This window comes from Neolamprologus multifasciatus, chromosome 23 (assembly GCF_963576455.1).
Source record: "Neolamprologus multifasciatus chromosome 23, fNeoMul1.2, whole genome shotgun sequence".
NCBI lineage: Eukaryota > Metazoa > Chordata > Actinopteri > Cichliformes > Cichlidae > Neolamprologus > Neolamprologus multifasciatus.
Window position 1 is genome coordinate 31,581,743 of NC_140460.1, and position 18,263 is coordinate 31,600,005.

General features: G+C 42.4%; 1 protein-coding gene across 1 annotated transcript; it reads right to left on the reverse strand.

Moving 5' to 3' along the window:
- Positions 1 to 71: 71 nt before the first annotated feature.
- trak2 (trafficking protein, kinesin binding 2) lies at positions 72 to 18,223 on the reverse strand. The gene is made up of 17 exons (XM_085152422.1): positions 18,102 to 18,223; positions 13,310 to 13,511; positions 11,987 to 12,175; positions 9,184 to 9,243; positions 8,451 to 8,527; positions 8,236 to 8,352; positions 7,169 to 7,384; positions 6,992 to 7,070; positions 6,754 to 6,884; positions 6,589 to 6,663; positions 5,845 to 5,982; positions 5,093 to 5,172; positions 4,802 to 4,942; positions 4,433 to 4,725; positions 3,704 to 4,195; positions 3,518 to 3,617; positions 72 to 3,438 (listed from the first exon to the last, which is right to left on the reverse strand). The coding sequence occupies exons 2-17, from the start codon at positions 13,362 to 13,364 to the stop codon at positions 2,658 to 2,660; spliced, it is 3,024 nt and encodes a 1,007-aa protein (XP_085008548.1). The 5' UTR covers positions 13,365 to 13,511; positions 18,102 to 18,223; the 3' UTR covers positions 72 to 2,657.
- Between the last annotated feature and the right edge of the window lie 40 nt (positions 18,224 to 18,263).

Genomic DNA, 18,263 nt, shown 5'->3' on the forward strand with positions numbered 1-18,263 from the left:
AACTGCAAACCATTTGTTTGGAATTTAGGTCAACCTCTTCCATCAAATCATAACAAAACAGTGAGATGGGCAATTTTTTTATTTATTTATTTAAAAAGACAGACATGAATAATAGGCATGAGACATGAAGGAATCGCAGGACATTTTCTCTTATAGCCAGAGAACCTCCTGCTTCAAGGGGATGGAAGTTATCCAACTTTATGAATGTACCTTCCTTCCTCTCTGCAGTCCTGCTCTCCTATTAAACATTCAGCTGAAGCTCTTGTTGCCCTTTAAAGCATTATTGTTAATTAGTTGCTAAATGCATCACAAACACATGTATAAGCCAGAATATTCAAAATTAAAAATAATACTGAGTTTGGATTCCCTTCATGTGAAAAGCACAACAAAATGCTACTTATCCAAATTTTTATGGCAAAATGTTAGCTGATATTGTTACAACATTCACAATTATGCTAAATGTCTCTTATTTATGTAGATCAAACTCTTTCATCAATAAAATAAAGGTTAAATACAAAAAATGAAAAGTGCAGTTACTGGAGATGGGGGGCGGGGCAAGGTCTGGTTGGGAACAATAGCACTGAAGGGTCACAGGGATAAAGCACAAAGCTCTAAGTTTCCTTATTTTTAATGCTATAGCGTGTCACATGTACAGAATGATGTCAGATGTTTTCCTACAGAACACTACCACCTGCTGGCCGATACACAAACTGTATACATCCATGAGATAAAGGAGAAACATATTTTTAAAGCAAAGAACTCTTGATCAAATCTGAATTAGGTTAACAGCTAAAATAATAAGTGAGTGATTTTATTCCCTCTTTACAGCCCAAACCTGAACATCTATTGTCAAAGCAAGCAGTGACCCTTAAACCTCTTAATCCCACTAAGTGCAACTCATGTCCAAATACAGCTTAAAAAAGGAACTCAAACTAGAGCAGTGCTAGTTTCCACATACGGCCTCATACCATTAAAAACACACAAACATAAACACGCACACACACGCAAAACACAAAGACCTGAAGGAAAACTTTCACCCTATTTGTTTTTTTTTGCCTGATGTCCCATTTGGTTTTGTCTTTGCCTTCATCCTACCTGTCTGCCAACAGGTGCATGCTGGGACCAGCAGACAAGGTGGTGTTCATGCAGGCGTTGGGCATGGCGCATGGACGGTCACTGGACATCCGTGCAACATTGTAAAACTGTTACAATAATACTGGCATGTTCAGCTGCTAAACCAGCGAGTGGTTGAAGTCTCCAAGCTTGTCCTCAAGTATGATGTTAGCTCGCTTGTACTCTTCTTTGAAGTCAAGAAAGCAACTGCTACGCTATGAGCTAGCAGGATGTTGTTCTATAACTGAGAAGCCCTTAAAACAGCAAGACCCCAGAAGCCCCCCTCTCCCTTATTTTCTTCTTCTTTCATCTTTTAGGGTTTCCGCCAGTGTATTACAAGCTCCTTAAACACCAGATATTTTTGTTTTTACACAACAGCTACATATATTAATTTAGCTAATACGTCATTAGCCTACTGTTACTGTTAACCACTTTACACACATAAGACAAGCCTGAAAAAAGTTGTTCAAATTGAATAGTTTTACTTTCTAGTTGGTATCCATCCACTTATGTCCACTAATAACAGAATGGCTAGGCTTTTTTACTGTATGCAAATGATGTTTAGCATGATTGGTGCTCTCGCTTTTAAAAGCTGGGAAGCCAAAAATAAACTCTACAGTCTCTCGTTACCTGTTGTGTGCACAGGTGTGTCACAGCTGGTCAATGGAAGACGGTGTGTTTCCTTTTAATCCTACTGTACACAAAGTGCTTGCAATTCAACTACGGCTGCAGCAGGGGGCGCTCATGGCACAGTCTCCAATGAATAGGAATGAATGCAGGTAATGCCAAAATTGTTTGTAGTCAAAAATATGTACATGTATGTTTAAACTTTTGCACACAATATTGTTAATATGTACAAACTGAATTGAACTGAACAAATTTATGACTTTTTGTTTTGTTTTTTTACAGTAAAGCTAATTTTGCCCATAGCATTCTTCTAGTGTATGCTAGTGGTTTGTTAACCGAAACTTATCAATTACCAAGTTTGTACAGTTATACATTTATTACAACAATATACATTTTCTGAACACTTTCTATGACAATTGTGAGAGAAAAATCCCTGCTTTCCAGCCTGGGCTGCTTGAACCCCCTATGTTAACTGATATGGCGGAAACCCCGTCTTCTGACATAAACACACTGACACCTTTTTCGCCCTTCTTTCACTTCTTCCTTTACTTTTCTCTAATCAACTTCCACAAACCTTCGTACACTTACATTTTCCTTTCTTGCCGTCCTCTACCCGTGCCTAACATCTAGAGCCTCACTGGAGAACTACTGAGTCTATTTAATATAAGACTGAGAAGAGGATGACCCACTCAGACGCAAGCTAAGGCCTTTTTAACTATCAGCATGGCAGACATCCACATACACAGACAATGCAGGGTGGCTAAAAACAGTCAGTATCATTAAATTGTGCTTTAAAATTAAGTTAAAAAAAAGGACGGATTGTTCTGCCCACCGCTGCCCTGACTTCTCTCTCCAAAGGCAGAAAGGAGGAGAGATGTGGTGGAGGAATAAAGGAGGGGACTGATGTTCTGTTAAGTTCAACGTTTGGCCGAACTTGGGTAGGAGATAGAGGCAAGATGCCGCCGTCTTTCTTTTAGGTTCCCCCATGGAGGTGGGGGGATAGCCAGGGTCCTGGGGTGAGGAGGAGGAGCTGAGTGACTGGCTGACTTTCCAGCTCGGGCACCAATCATAGCCGGGAGGCTCTGGTTGCGCCTCAGGCCATCTAAAAGGCTCCCTCCACCTGCTGACACAAATGTGGCAGAATCCTGGCGTGGCATTGAAGCATCAGACTCAGAACCATGCAACACCTTAGTGAATCCCAGCTGTCGGAGCTTCTCCACCAAACCAACGCTGGCCGGGTCGGGCCTAGATCTGCCTGATTTGGCGGATGAGCTGAGGGCTGGAGTTTCTTGGGATGGGCTTGGTAGGTCAGGATGCGGAGCGCGGCCCAGGTTTAACCCGTAAACGTCTTGGAGAAAAAGCTCTGCGGGCCGCGAGGCCAGGAAATTGTCAGCTGGGTGTTGGCGGGGCTCTGTAGGCACTGGGGAAGGGGCAGGAGAGTGGGAGGGGGAGTTGGGGGGCGTGCTTGGCAGAAGCTGGAAGAGGGGCTGCCAGGGGGCGGGTCTCGGGGTTGGAGGAGGGTTGGAGACTTGTGCAGAAATACCCCTCTCTAGGACCAGCTTGGTCAGGCCACTGGGGGGTGCAGGCAGACGTCGAGGGGGGAAAGAGTCACCCAGACTGAGTCTGCAGGGAGTCACAGGGGTGCTGGGACCCGTCCTCATGGAGCTAGGCGTGTTCGCCATGTGGGATGACTGAGAACTGAAAGCAAGAAAAGGAGAGTCTGTGTTAGAACAATAGCAGTGTTTATGGGATGCTTATTTTCTTGAAGAGGACTCACCTTGGGGTGACCTGTGTGATGTCACACGGGTGCAGAATGCGACAGGTAGTGAAGGTGTAGGTGGAAAAGGTGGAGCTCTGACACTTCCCTGGGTTTTGGACTGAACAAACAAGAAAACTTCAGAAAACCAAACACGCGCACATTGGAAATGATGAGCAATAACAAGCTACAAAAAGTGATTTTTACCAGAGGAAGATACTGCTGTCGATGTCAAGGTTTGGCTTTGTGATTGGACTCCTGCTTCAGAGGCTCCTGGAATGGGCTGAGGCGATTGGCCGGGCTTCTCTGTGGCATGAAGGGGTGTAGGGCAGAAGTCTAACCTGATGGAGGAGGAAGCAGCTGGACTCCCAGTGGAGAGAGGCGGCACGGGGACAGATGATACCGCATGCTTTCTGTCCTTTTTCTCCTCGGGTGTAGATGAGCAGTGCACGTTAAAGGTGATTCCGCCTTCCTCCTCCTCATCTTCCTCCTCCTTACTCCGCTCTGCTGCTCCTTTCTCCAGGATACCATTCCTTCTGTTTTCTTCATCTTCTTCATCCTCCTCCATGTCAGACAGGTGGTACACAGCGTCCTGAGCCAATGGGCGAAAACCTTTAGTCACTACTCCAGGGTGTGGGTCCAGGATGGTTCCCAGGTGAGGTTTGGCCAGCTGCTGCCAGTGGTGCAGTGTCATCGAGCCTGAGAAAGAAATGTCAACATGTGTTACTGCGTACTCTGCATTTAATTATTAGTTATTAATAATCTCTGGCTCTCTTCCACTGCATGTCTTTGTCCTGTCTTCCTCCCCTCACCCCAACCAACCCCAGCAGATGGCCACCTCTCCCTGAACCTGGTTCTGCTGGAGGTTTCTTTAATTGGATTACATCACCTTGTAGTAAAGGATAACCTTCGAGGTGTCAACAAAGCAAACATTACCTTCCATGGGTTTGACAATCTGGAGCTTCTCAGGCAGGAAAGTCTTAAAAACAGTGGAGGCGATGGAGAGATCCGACAGGTTGGAGAAAGACGAGACCGCGCTGCCCATTGGTGAGCTGCAGCCACTGCCTTCTCCTTCCACTTCCGCCAGGGCCTGCACCTTCTTTTCCCGCTCCGCCTGGAAGAACTGTCGCTCGGACAGGAAGTTCTGACGGCGCAATGACAGGCGGTGGAGTGCTCTAGTGAGGTCGTTTCCTCCCGGACAACCAGGCTGGCCCACTCGGCCCTCCTCCCTGCAAAACATGCATGTTATGACCTGAAATCGAGCATAAATCTCTTCCAAAACAGTAAATGCTCTTTGAAACTTACCCCTGTGTGGACTGAAACGGCTGCGCTGTCATCACCAGAGAGCTCTGTCCGGAGCCAGGGATTGGTGGGTTTGCTGAAGCTGATCGTACTACTGAGGCATTAACGGAGCGGACTGTTTGGAAGACTCGCTTCTGGGAAATTCTATAGGAAAATGAGGTGAAAGGTCAGAGACTAGACCTAAAATATAACGCAGACTCCTAAACTAGAGCCCATGAAAAGTCTGGAAAAAAGTACGAGTTCTCCAACACCAACTGTCATCCTCAGCAGCAAACACATTCTGCAGCTTTTAACCTTTGGTCCTGAAAGGCGGTCTCCTCCTCTATACTCAGCTCCTTCCTCATAGTTCCCTCAATCTCTGCTGCCAAGGATTCCTGTAAAAACAGGACACATACGGAGGATTAAAAGTATGCTGTGGATTCAACAAAAGTAATGTTTACAGTCACTGTTCAGCTTAATTCATCCAAGCCTAAAAAATAAATGCACACAGGCCAAAAACTGCAGCTCCTCAAGTGGCCACTTCAGGCTGGCTCCCAAAAGCAAGCCAATATCAGTGCGCCCCAGGGCAGCTGTGGCTACAGTGTAGCTTGCCATCACCAGTGTGTGAATGTGTGTGTGAATGTGTGTGTGAATGGCTGGATGACTGAATGTAGTGTAAAGCGCTTTGGGGTCCATAAGGACTAGGCGCTTTACAAATACAGGCCATTTACCATTTACATTTACCAATATCCTACAGACTCCCACATTATACTCAACAAAAACTTTAAAGAACATGTCTAAAGCCAGATACGGTTACCTCCTTAAACCCTTAAAGCCTGAAATATGAAATGTGTTGTGCAGTTTATTTAGATTTTTCGAGGGTAAAAGAAAAATCTCACCGATGTTGTAGAACTCAAAAAGTCACAAAAAACTTTATGTAACAAATACAACACACTGGGTGTTAAAGGGTTAATAGCAGCTGTATGATGTCTTGTGAACACATGTGCCAGGGACTGTATCTTCCTCTGTGTGCTCCAAATAAAAGTTCAAGGGTGCGTTTCTCTCACCATGGGGTAGAGGCCGTAGGGAAGGTGCCGGCGCATCCCAGCTGAGGGGCTGTTTTTACTGCGCAGCTCTTTGATCTCCTCCTGCGACTCATGGAGCATCTCTACACACTCAGCATTCCTCTCGGCCAGCTCGTTGAGCTGCAGCACACACGTGCAAATAATAATTAATTAAGCAAAGAAATTATTTCAAGAGTAATTAAAATGAATGATGTGTTCAGAGCGTATTTTACTGGATTACTGGATTTATAGAATTAGTATAATTACTGATGAAATGGTAATTTCTCTCAGTAGGCAGGTTGGTAGATGTATGTATGGCAGTAATTCCCAAAGTGTAGGCTCGGGCAAAATTACTCACAAGTTTGTATATTTATATGAATTTATTAAAAAAAGTAAAATAAAACTGGGAATAGGAGGTGGTTAGTTTGTGATATTTCTCAATACTCTGACCTAAATTTACTGTTTATGCTAAATTGTATGTATATGCTTTTAGGACACAGTTTTTAGGGAAACACATCATTTTCCCTTGTATTAGGAATAAAAATCAGAACAGACTGACAGATTTGACAACGTTAAAACTCTAAATTGCTGTAAACTGGCTCCAACACAAACCATAAGTGTGGTTTCTTACAAAGGTTTGACATAAAAGCTACAAACCTACATTATATGATCACATTTGCATCTTTGTAGAATAATTAAACTGGTCTTGCTCTAAAAAGGAACTTGAACACTCGTATGAGACTGTACCTCTGCTGTGAGCTGTCTCTGAGCATCTTTGGAGGCCTGCAGATGGATCCTGAGCTCCTCTTTCTCCAGAGCCAGCTGGAGATAAACAGCATCGCACCAAGAGCGTTCACACACTGTGCCAGCACATACAGTAGGTAATCAGTGCTAGCAGTTAAGCTTGCCCACCTCCTTCACTCTGTGTTGCAGCTCGACTATTTGGGAAAGCAGCTGAGCGATTTCCTCCTGGTGTCTGAGCAGCTCCTCGTTCTTCTGAGACAGCTCTTCAGTCAACGAAACCATCTGGCTGTTGGACTCGCCTGAACCCACGTGTGATATACACAAACACACCAAAGATTAAATTCAGATGCCTGATCTGTAAAAGTTCCTTTTGAACATAAGTTTGCAAACTTCAAGAAAAACTCACGGAGCTCTTTGACACAGTCGCTCACTAGCTGCTGCTCCTTCTCCTCATAGGTGATGGTGTCTCTTTTGAGTTGACAAGCCTGGTTAAGTCAAAAAAGCTCAGTTTGCAGCAGAGATTATACTTCAACATCTGCTTCTGATCAAGTGCCACAAATTTGCTTCCCAAAGAACGACATACCTCGGTTCTCAGTGCCAGATTTTCTTCCTCTAGATCCTGCAGCTTGCTCTGCAGGGACTCCAGCTGACTAAGTGCAGCAGCGGCGGTTCCCCCCAGCGGCTGAGGTTGCCGCAGTGGGGTCGACACGCTGGAATCGGTCTCGCTCTCCTCAGAGGCGCTGGCCACCATCCGCAGCAATTCATCCTTCTTACTGAGCTCATGTTGCAGCTGATGAACCTGACCAATGTGGACAGTTTAGGAAAAGTGATTAGTGTTTACAGGATTTTAACATTTTAAAGCTCTCTTTTTCTAGAGATACAAAAATCTAACTTTCATTTTTTTGATTGAAGTTTAGTTTAAAGCTGGAAAGTGAATGGAATATTTGTATGTATACAGCAAACATGCATGACTTGTGGCAAAAATACTTTTTATTGAAATAAAAAGGTATGTTATTTTGGCTGCAGATGCATTTAAAAAAAATAGTACATTATTAATGTATATCAAGCATTTTTTGGTCCATGAGATATTCAATTCAATTCAATTTTTCATTTTATATATATAGTCCTAAATCACAGCAACAGTCACCTCGAGCTGCTTTATATAGTTCGGTAAAGACCCTACAATAATACAGAGAAACCGCAACAATCAGAAGACCCCTATAAGAAAGCACTTGGCAACAGTGGGAAGGAAAAACTCCCTTTTAAGAGGAAGAAACCTCTGTCAGAACCAGGCTCAGGGAGGGGCAGCCATCTGCCGCAACTATTAACTAGCTAACTAACTATTAGGAAAAGGTGTACCACAGGGATCTATTTTAGAGCCCCTTTTTATTATTCAAATGTCTAAATGCTTTATTCTATTTCTCTTTTAAAAACCTATTGCAACAATATCACTAGATCATGCAGACGTGTTGAGGAGGTAATTTAGCCTTTAAATCAGCTGTGTTGGATCAAGGACACATCTGAAACCTGCAGGACACCATGCTCTTGAGGCCTGGAGTTCCCTCACCCCTAATTTAAATGATCATACTATCACTCTTTATGTAGCACAAAACATTATTTACACATTTTAAAGTGAATAAAAACAGTTACCTGATCTACAGACTGTGCTATCTGCTCCTCTAAGGCCTCATTTCGCTCCTGTAGCAGGTGGTTCCTCTGTAGAAGTGACTGACCAATCCGAGCTGCCAACTCCAAATCTCTGTCCCGCTGTTCAAAGAGAACACAAGGCACCCAGGGTTAATCAGTTAACTGGCTGTTGTTTTATTAGCTGAAAAAAATTATCACAAATGAGGCCAACGCCCTACCTCAGCCAAAAGGTGTGTGACCACTTCAATGTCATTGTACGTCTTGGTCATCTGTTCCACTCGATCAGCACTGAGGACTGGCCAGAAGGAAAACGTTAACTTTTAGGCAGCAAACAAGCAAAAACACACACACACACACATCTAAAAAAAATCTAGAATCCACACTCTGCCATGCACACTGTGCATCCAAGCAACTCCACACAAACATGAAAATAAAATCAATTACTGGACACGTCTTTAACATGCATGGTCTACTACATGATAAAGAATTCTGACCACAAGCAACATTAGGAGCTACTTGGCTATTATAGTCACATAACATCACCATTCTTTACACTTTTTAGCATCTGATAATGGACGCGTGGTCCAAATTATGTCCACTAAATTGCTAAATGATTATTGCTGGAGCAATAATTATGCAACACGTGCTAGTGGTCTGAATTTAAAAAGAACACTAGCTTTACAGTGACATTAATAACTGTACTACAAGCTGACTACAGTACACAGTACAGTACTACAGTAGGAAGCAGAAGACCTTTACTATGCAAGTCTCTTGTCTTAGTGTTTACATGCAAAAAGTGGAGAGGGGCTCCCAATCAGTGGCCTAGGAACGGATCCTAGGTCAAGTTTAAGTAAAGCCATCGGTGGCCACACTTTTGACAGAAGCCCCTCTCTCACACTTGAGTTAAATGAAGTTCCAGAGAAGAACAGGCAGGTAGGAAGAGTAGGATACCTTTGGAGAGGCTCTGAGAGCCTGGGTGGGAATAAGAAGGGGGTTCCAAAGCAAGATATGCTAGTGAGAGAGATGCAGAGAGAGAAAAAGAGGGGAAGGTTCAGATGGTGTAGAAGTAAACCAGCCAGTTTTAAGACAGATGGAAAAAGAAAAGGAAAGAGACAAACACTGGCAGAAAAATGAAAGTTTCAATAAACCAACATCATGTAGAGACATTAGTTTGTTGAGAGTCAGAGAATCTACACATCGATTAGTCTGGTCTGCTTTTAGCACCTGAGTGGGTGTCACCAGCGCTGCACAGTTCAGCGTTCCACCTGTTCAAAGAAAAGTGGCAACCCTAATCAATGAGCCATCTGGTTTCAGCTAGAAGCCCTTTAACAGAGTGATGCGTGTCCCCAACACTCATTTAGAATATTTACTTCTGTTGGTTTGATCAAAAACTTACAACCTTATTACAACTTCTTTGTGCAATCCCAGTTTACTGCTTACTGTACAAACACCTACAACTACAATAACAAAGTGTAACCCAAGTACTGTTAACAATAATATAACCTAAAGAGCGATCGCTTTCTATGACACAGCGTTGCACAGATTCACATCGGACTCACTATCTTTTTTTCTGAATAAATGTAGTGTAATAAAAGCGTTTCAGCAGGGATTAAAAGTAACAAGCTGAGCTAGGCAGCTGCTCAAATGGATGAGAGCATTCATCCAGTAATCTGAAGCCTACAATGACCTCTGAATCTGGACACTGCACTCCAACAACCAGCGGGTAAAAATAACCTCTGCCCAGCACGGCTATCCTTGTTACGGTTACAGTGCATACATAATGCATATAATGTCTCAAGTTACTGTTCCACACACACAAACTCACAGACAAAAACATACACTAATACCTTTACCTGCTGCTGAAAGCATGCCATCATTGTATGGGTTATGTATGTCCATAGTCTGGCTTGATCATGATCAGATGCTGCATAAATAAATGAAACTGTTTACGCCACATGCTGATCGCAGGGTGGGAAAGCAGTGCAGGTTGTATTGACTTATACAAGGCAGTAACTGAACTCTGGCCGCAATAAATTTCATAGCAGCAAAGTCCAACCCCTGTTTCATTTTGACATAAATTCATGAACTACAGACACACAACAGGCCAATGGGTGGTCAATGTGTTACTTGTTAAGTAACATGAATCTCCAGAGTAATGGCTGCTTGAACCTTTGGCATCAATAAACTCAGCGCGTGATTATAAATGGTACAATCATATGGACGCACCAACATGACACCTGGATCAAACTCAAAAAGCTTATCTCTTTCAAATCAATTCTCGGTCGCTCTATGTTTGCTCCGTCATGAGCCAGCAGAAATGCACTGGTTAATAACTCGAGTTAATAACTCATGCAAACCCACTGGAATTGAGCATAAGAACCCTTTATTCACATCTTTGTCTTTTCCCAGACAAGAAAGTGTTACGACTCAAATCCTGGAGCGTAAAAACACTCTCAGCTCTTGTTGTCAGGCTTTGAAAAAGATATGGGACATCATCTCGTCGAGCCAAATGACAAGATCCTCAACAGCCATTAAATTACAGTATAAACTCTTCAAATTTCACAACATGACACTAAAACCAGGATACTTGATACTCGTATAACCATAGTGGAGTACTGAAATATTTCAGATACTAAAGCATCAACTGCAAGGTCTAAATATGAATGTCAAAATCAGACCTCTCCAAGTGTTTTCACGCATCTTAACATGCCATGCCCCAGCACGTGTTATTAATAGGCTGTGTTTAACTTTGCAGAAGTGGAGCAAACAGCACCAAGAAACTGAGACTCCTCCAATGTCCAATTTCCTCACATGTGCAACTAAAACACTTCAGTCATTACTTGTTTTTTTAAGTTACTATTTATTTGAGAAATGCTCAAATTGTTGGTTTGTTATTACTTTTGTTTTACCCTTTTTGTGCATGACTTTCAAACTGTTGTATTCTGAAGCAGGTATACAGATCAAACATTAATAAAAGGAAATCACGAAACAGTGAACTGAAACAATCAAGATCTGCTCACGTTAAATCAAATAATCTTCAAACGCAGGAAACAAAGCGTTGGCAATTATGAGAAAAACAGGAAGTTTATCCTGTCTCGTTCCAGCATACTGCAACCTGTTTAAATGTAAACACACCACCAGATTCGCCCACTTCCTTTCTAGTAACTGTCACGTTTTGCCTGACCTTGCTGACATGCTTACTGAAGCTGCATGCCTGTCTCTCTCTCTTTCTGTCTTTCAGACATGTACTGAGGACTGAGCCCGTGCTCACCTTCCACAGCAAACTTATCGTACGCCTCTTCATTGTGGATGTTTAACACTGGCATGTTGTGTCTCCTCTCTGTGCTCTCTTGTCTTCATCCTCTATCTATCCACACCGCCTCTCTTGTTACTGTCCCGTGACTCACTCTGGCTTTGGTTTTGAACTCAGCTGCACTTAACTGTGCTGGATCTTTCTCTCTCTCTCTCTCTCACACACACACACACACACACACACACACACACACAGTGCCGCAGTCACACAAGCAAAGACAAACAGACACAATGACGAACGCTGTGCGAAATAATGTCCACACTAAATCCCTGCGACTTTAATTGAACGGCGCCACATAAAAAGAATCCCTCACGTGCCTAATGCACTCACACACACACACACACCATCTGCTCGGTTCTGTTGTACAAGGCTTAACCAATCAAAAGGAAGTCTGCAAAAGGAAGCAGCTTTGCAAAAATATACCAAAATGTACACACTTACTCATGTAGCGGAAAGTCTCCTCGGCCAGCATGGGGGAGATGGCGCTGTTCCCGGGACCTTCGTCTGGGGAGCAGCTCGGGGAAACCACCCAGTCCTGACTGTCCGACAGGTACACGGAGCCAGAGCCGACCGAACCGGAGCCCAGTGAGCCGGAGCCATAATTCCTCCCGCTGCTGCCCAGCCCCTCGTCTTGAGGAAGACAGACAAAAAAACGCATCACCAACAGCTGGTGGAGCAACCATTACTGTTATTATTGTTGGGGTTTTTTAATGTTGTTGTTTGTTTTGGGTTTTTTTTTTTATATTAATCTTCTAGTCAATAATAGTTGACTAAGTCTCTGTGTCTCCTATGGCAACTGGGACAGGCTTCAGCACCTCCGGGCCCTTGAATTGGATAAATGGAAGGTGGATGGATGGATAATCTTCTAGTCTAAAATTGTCCATAATGGCAGGCATATGATGAATTCCTTACTTTTTGAGAATTAAAAAATAAAAAAGTCAAACAAAAGAGCTGCTCTATCACAACAAGGTGCTTAGGCTGATTAAGAAAGAGTATGAGTCCATTGATGGTCCAGCAGAAGTTCACAGCACTCCTGGCAGTGCGTGCAGAACAAATAGCAGATGGCAGTGTGGAGTCAAGCAGCCCTTCCCATCTTGTGTTTTCACTAACACCTGACTCACTGGCCAGCCTGCCCTTGTAGCAGTTCTCGATATCAACTAACTGCTTCTCCAGTGGATTTCCAGTGAGTTGGATGTACTCCAACTGTACCAACTGGGACTGCAGGTCCCCTTTAGCCCTAGATAGATCTCCGATTTAAATTAGAGAGATGTTCAATGTCACTAACCGTTCTCTAAGATGGTGCAGATATACTGATTATGCTGTTTAGTTATTTATTTCCCACAAAACACTTGAAAAATCAATTATTTGCCACAAAAACAGACAAAAAGTGTGTGGGCTGAGGTATTATCATGGCACAATGCCATTCCATTAAGTTGATAAATGAAGAGGGAAGCTTTTATTTTGGCAAAGCTGTGCCGCTCCAGTGAGATTTGTGTGTGGGCTGATGAACAGTGTGTGTGTGTGTGTGTGTGTGTGTATTGTCTTGGCTCAGGCACTGTACAAGCCGATGTCCTTCCACTTGAACAAATATGTGGTTTACTAGGACAAACAGAGCTAACTATAGCATCAGGCTTAAAGGCACCACATACTGTACCTCAGGGAGACCTGATACTCACAAAGCAGCATTTAAAAATGTGCACAAAGCAAATCGGTGACCGTACTGCAGCTTTTGATATATGATATTTATACAGAAGACCATCTCACCTGTCTCCGTGCTCGACTCTTTCTTCTCCACCGCCCGGGGTTTGACTTCAAACATATCCCGTCTTTGGAAAGGGGGAGTGGGGAGGGGAGGCTCTCCCACTCGTGAAAAGACAAAGCTGGACAGAACACAGGAGCTGCTACTGGCATGACATCACATCCTGTTCCTGTGCTGACAGGGCGGTGTGCCCACACACACCGCTACCTGAAACAGAAGAGACAAGTGTTAGTGGTCTCACAGATAAAGACATGTGACCTCCGCAGAGGCTGAATGAGGGGCAATATACATGTCCAGGTAACGTGTGCAGCTGGTAATAAAGCAGACTGACTCATTTCCTTCTTATGCTCTCCTTCGCACCTGTTTTATAAGATTTAGAGCCACCCACAGTGTTTGATTTTTGAACCACAGATATCATTTTCTGGCAAGGACAAATCTAAAATAAATGCTAACGCTAAAAGATTTCTTCTACTTCTACTAAACAAACTAAAGGTGAGGCTCTGAGATTTTGAAGAAATGTTGTGACAATAACTCCACATACAGTTTTTAGGGAGGGGTGACATTGAGCCAGCCCACATCCTGTTGCCTGTCTCTGTATGAACTCTTCCACGGCTTAAAGGGATGACCGAAGGTAGGGCTGTTCCATATAACGATATATATCGGATGACGATATAAAAAAAGTGTATCGTTTCATTTTACGCTATCGTTTTTTTCATGATGTCGCAAAATAAACTGTTTACGGCAATATTTTTTCACCGTTTTGATGGTCACTGTAGTGGCTATATTAATTTCTTAAAGTTCTCTCTTTCTCTTATATTTAATATAACCACACTACCCACGATAAGAGCCTGTCGCGTGTCCGCTCGTTTATTTTCCACATAAACCTTTCACAATAAAGCTCAAGATCCTGTTGAGACTTTTCAAAGTAAACTGAATCACGTGTATGCCGAGTATTTACGGATGAGAAGCAAAAAAGAGCCGCCAGGTGCTAAAAAATAAACCTCAGACTCAAACGTTAGAACAGGCTTTTCCCCGCAGCACGCTGTGTAATAAATACTCACAAAGAAAACAGACAACTTATGTCTAAAAATGTATCGTTTTATGCATCGGTTAAAACACTCAACTCCAGGTACACGACGCGCAGCTGGAAACACTTCACGCAAGTCGAGCTGCCCGAGATTCACAGAATTTACAGAAAATGTTAAATTTTTGTGATTTATATCGTTATCGGGACGATAGATGTCTTATATGGGGATATGAGATTTTGGCCATATGGCACAGCCCTAACCGAAGGAATGAGACAGGATGTGCTGTCTTAAAGGGATGGGACATGTGCTTCTAGATATATTCTTATTTCCTTACACACATCTTTAATCTCAATTAACTGGCTGCTGTTGAAGTGATGAAAAACATAAAAAAGTCAAAAGTTTTTCAGTTTGCCAGACTACATTTCCCATGATCCAGTTTGCTTGATTTATATAGACGTTATATAAAAGATTAACACAAATTTGAGCTCTAAAATGTGAACACAGGATCTCTGTTAACAATATGACTATGACGTCATCAGGGTTATTTCTGTGGACTCTAGCCCTCTACAGTGGACAAAGGAGATGTTATACAACTCTTTCCAGGAACTGAGCAGCACTTCTGTCCAGTCAAGTGATCCTCATGTGTAAAAGTGGAGAAGTACATTGGGTAGAAGATAGGTCAAAAAGCGTGTTTTCAGCATTGCTATCTTAGTAGTTTTCAACGTGACAAGCAATTAGAAAGAATCTAGGTTTAAAGAAATTGCACATTGCCTAACTCTTCAGATCCAGGGGTTTCTTCTATCTTTCATATACAGTCTGTGAAAGAGACATGCTAGGAATAGGCTGAGTACCTTTTGCATCAGCAGCCTGTGCATGCAGAGGCACACAAACTCTGTGTGGGTGTTTATCAGAGAGCATGCCTGCGGAAGGACAGAATCCTTGGGCAACATTTATACACTCCTTACATAACAGTGACGCTTAAACAATCATCTCCATAATAGAGGAGATTAAAGGAGATGAGATGCATGCAACGCTACAACCTAAACTTGCTGCTTACCACTAAACACCTGGTAGATATACTGGACCTACCCATTAATGACTAGTTGACTCATCCTAGGGTTCAAATGATCACATTAGGCCGTGGAGCAATTTTAAGCACAGAATATTGCATGTGTCAATCATTAATATGAATCTCTATCAAACAAATGCTTCTTATTTTCTCTCCCATTTAAAATGCCAGGACTGATGGTGTCCAAGTGCCTCTGAGTCACTTCATGACTGTCACAGACAGCTTCCTGACTAAGCACTCAGAAATTAAATGGAAATTTATGGTTCATTGGCTAGGCTCATACACATTAACACAACACTCTCTGGCTTCACTGTGACCACTGCTACTTAAGAGAGGTGATGGTATAAAAATGTAAAATCCACAGCAGTAAGGAAGCAGCCCTGAAAGTAACACTTAAACAGACTCATCACCGCTTCAGTTTTCAGGCCCCTCTTCTGTGGAACCAGCTTCCAGTTTGGATTCGGGAGACAGACACTATCTCTACTTTTAAGATTAGGCTTAAAACTTTCCTTTTTGCTAAAGCATATAGTTAGGGCTGGACCAGGTGACCCTGAATCCTCCCTTATTTATGCTGCAATAGATGTAGGCTGCCGGGGGATACCCATGATGCATTGAGTTTTTCCTTTCCAGTCACCTTTCTCACTCACTATGTGTTAATAGACCTCTCTGTATTGAATCATATCTGTTATTAATCTCTGTCTCTCTTCCACAGCATGTCTTTTATCCTGTCTTCCTTCTCTCACCCCAACCGGTCGCAGCAGATGGCCGCCCCTCCCTGAGCCTGGTTCTGCCGGAGGTTTCTTCCTGTTAAAAGGGAGTTTTTCCTTCCCACTGTCGCCAAAGTGCTTGCTCATAGGGGGTCATATGATTGTTGGGCTTTTCTCTGTATCTATGAAGCGCCTTGAGGGGACATTTGTTGTGATTTGGCGCTATATAAATAAAATTGAATTGAAAAATTGAATCACTACACACAGCATGAGTCTGTCCGAGCTCTTCCACAGGGACTGTCTGCTTACATCAGCCTTTCGCAGGCGTCACCTCCCTTCATGTCTGATCTACACCTTCAGCTCAATGCTCAACCTGACTTTGTTGAAGTTAGCTTAGAATGATATCTCTTTTGACATTTTCCCTTACCAGTTTTTGGCCTTGCTTTTTAATCACAGCATCTGCACTGAGCCCGTGATAGAGCGGACAAACTAGAGAGGGCATGTGCACAGGGGAGGCAGCGCATTTGATTGACTGCACCAGGGGCTTTAGATGCATAACCAGAAATCCCTCACAGGAACATCAGCATTCCTTGTCATGACTGGCCAAAAGGAATTAAACCAAGTCACATACAGCATCATGAAATACTAATCTGATCTGATCTGACTGTCAACTATAATCTAGATCTGGACAGATATACTCATTGGCTGATACAGGCAAAACGTATGTCATCCAATACGCAGTTAAAAGATAATATTATCTTAACCACAACAACATGCATGAAAAGATGCTTGGGATTATCTAGGGAGTATTATAAAAAAAAAATTCTCACTGAGTAGCTCCACATCCGTTGTTTACGATGCGATGTTATCAGCACTGTCTGCACCACACGGAGCAGAGCAAGATCATAAAAACCTCACCACAATCACAGCAAGCAGTCAAGCAGTGTAAAATAATGCAGAAAATTTTTAACAACGACCCCACAAACAGCCTTGTCAGTGCATTCTCGAACAAAGGTTATGGATATATATGTAAACTCTTTTTTTTTTTTTTTGCATATATTAGGTTCAGATTCTTTTAATACCATAAAACATCGATAAACTCATATAAATTCAGTTCACTATGACCCCAAACAAACTCAGTATCTAATGATTCACCATGAACACGTTAACTAAGCAGAACTTAGTTTGAAAATAACCTTTAATTTGAAATGTTTTGCTGTTTAGTAACAGCACAGACTGCCTCCCCTACAACCCCACGGATTATGTGTTACACAAGGTGCTACATGAATTTGAATTATTATTATTATTATTATTATTATTATTATTATTAATAATAATAATAATAATAACAATAATAATAATAATAACAGTATTAGTATTAGTAGTATTAAAATGTGTAACCACATAAATAAATATGAAAAAACTACGGTATTCTTCAATTTGGCATCATTCATTCTGCTGATAGCATTTAACTGGGAGTTGCTGTGATAGTTAGTTCAGCCACTGCAGACATGAAACTCTCTTGCTAGCCCAAGCTTTCCTGATATCAAGTACTTTTTCTTGGAACCTTTATCGTCTGAGCTTTCCAGAGGATCCAGACACATGAAAAAAATGTTAAGCTAGCGAATAAACCGTAAGATATTGCACACCTGTCTGTTTGTTGAGCTGACCATTAGCTAAAATTTACTCACTTCGTTCTTTAGTTATACTTTTGTAATAAAGGCTAGTAAGAAGGTTATAAGAGATTTATATAAATAGATGCGAACTAAAGTTAACAAAATGTTTTGCATATCGGCTAACAAAAAAACTAACAACCAAAAAAACTGTAAATACGCTAGCTAGCTTAACCATCCTGTGGCTGGCTGACAGCTTCACTGTTGCTCATATCGCGTTAGCCAACAACCGCGAGCTTAAACAATCAGCATCCCTCCCGCGTTGACCTTTATACATTATACAGCTTAAAATGCATTTTATTCGTTACAATGAGGCTTACCCTATATCAGTATTATTCCAAATCATGGGCAGTTCCAGCAATACATGCGGTGTCTGTCAATCCCTTTACGAAAGCCTCAAACAATGGAGGGGAAGCGAGAGGAGGGAGGGCAACAAGCGGTCATCAAGTGGCGACAGAAAGCCTAATGACGTCTTTATTCAG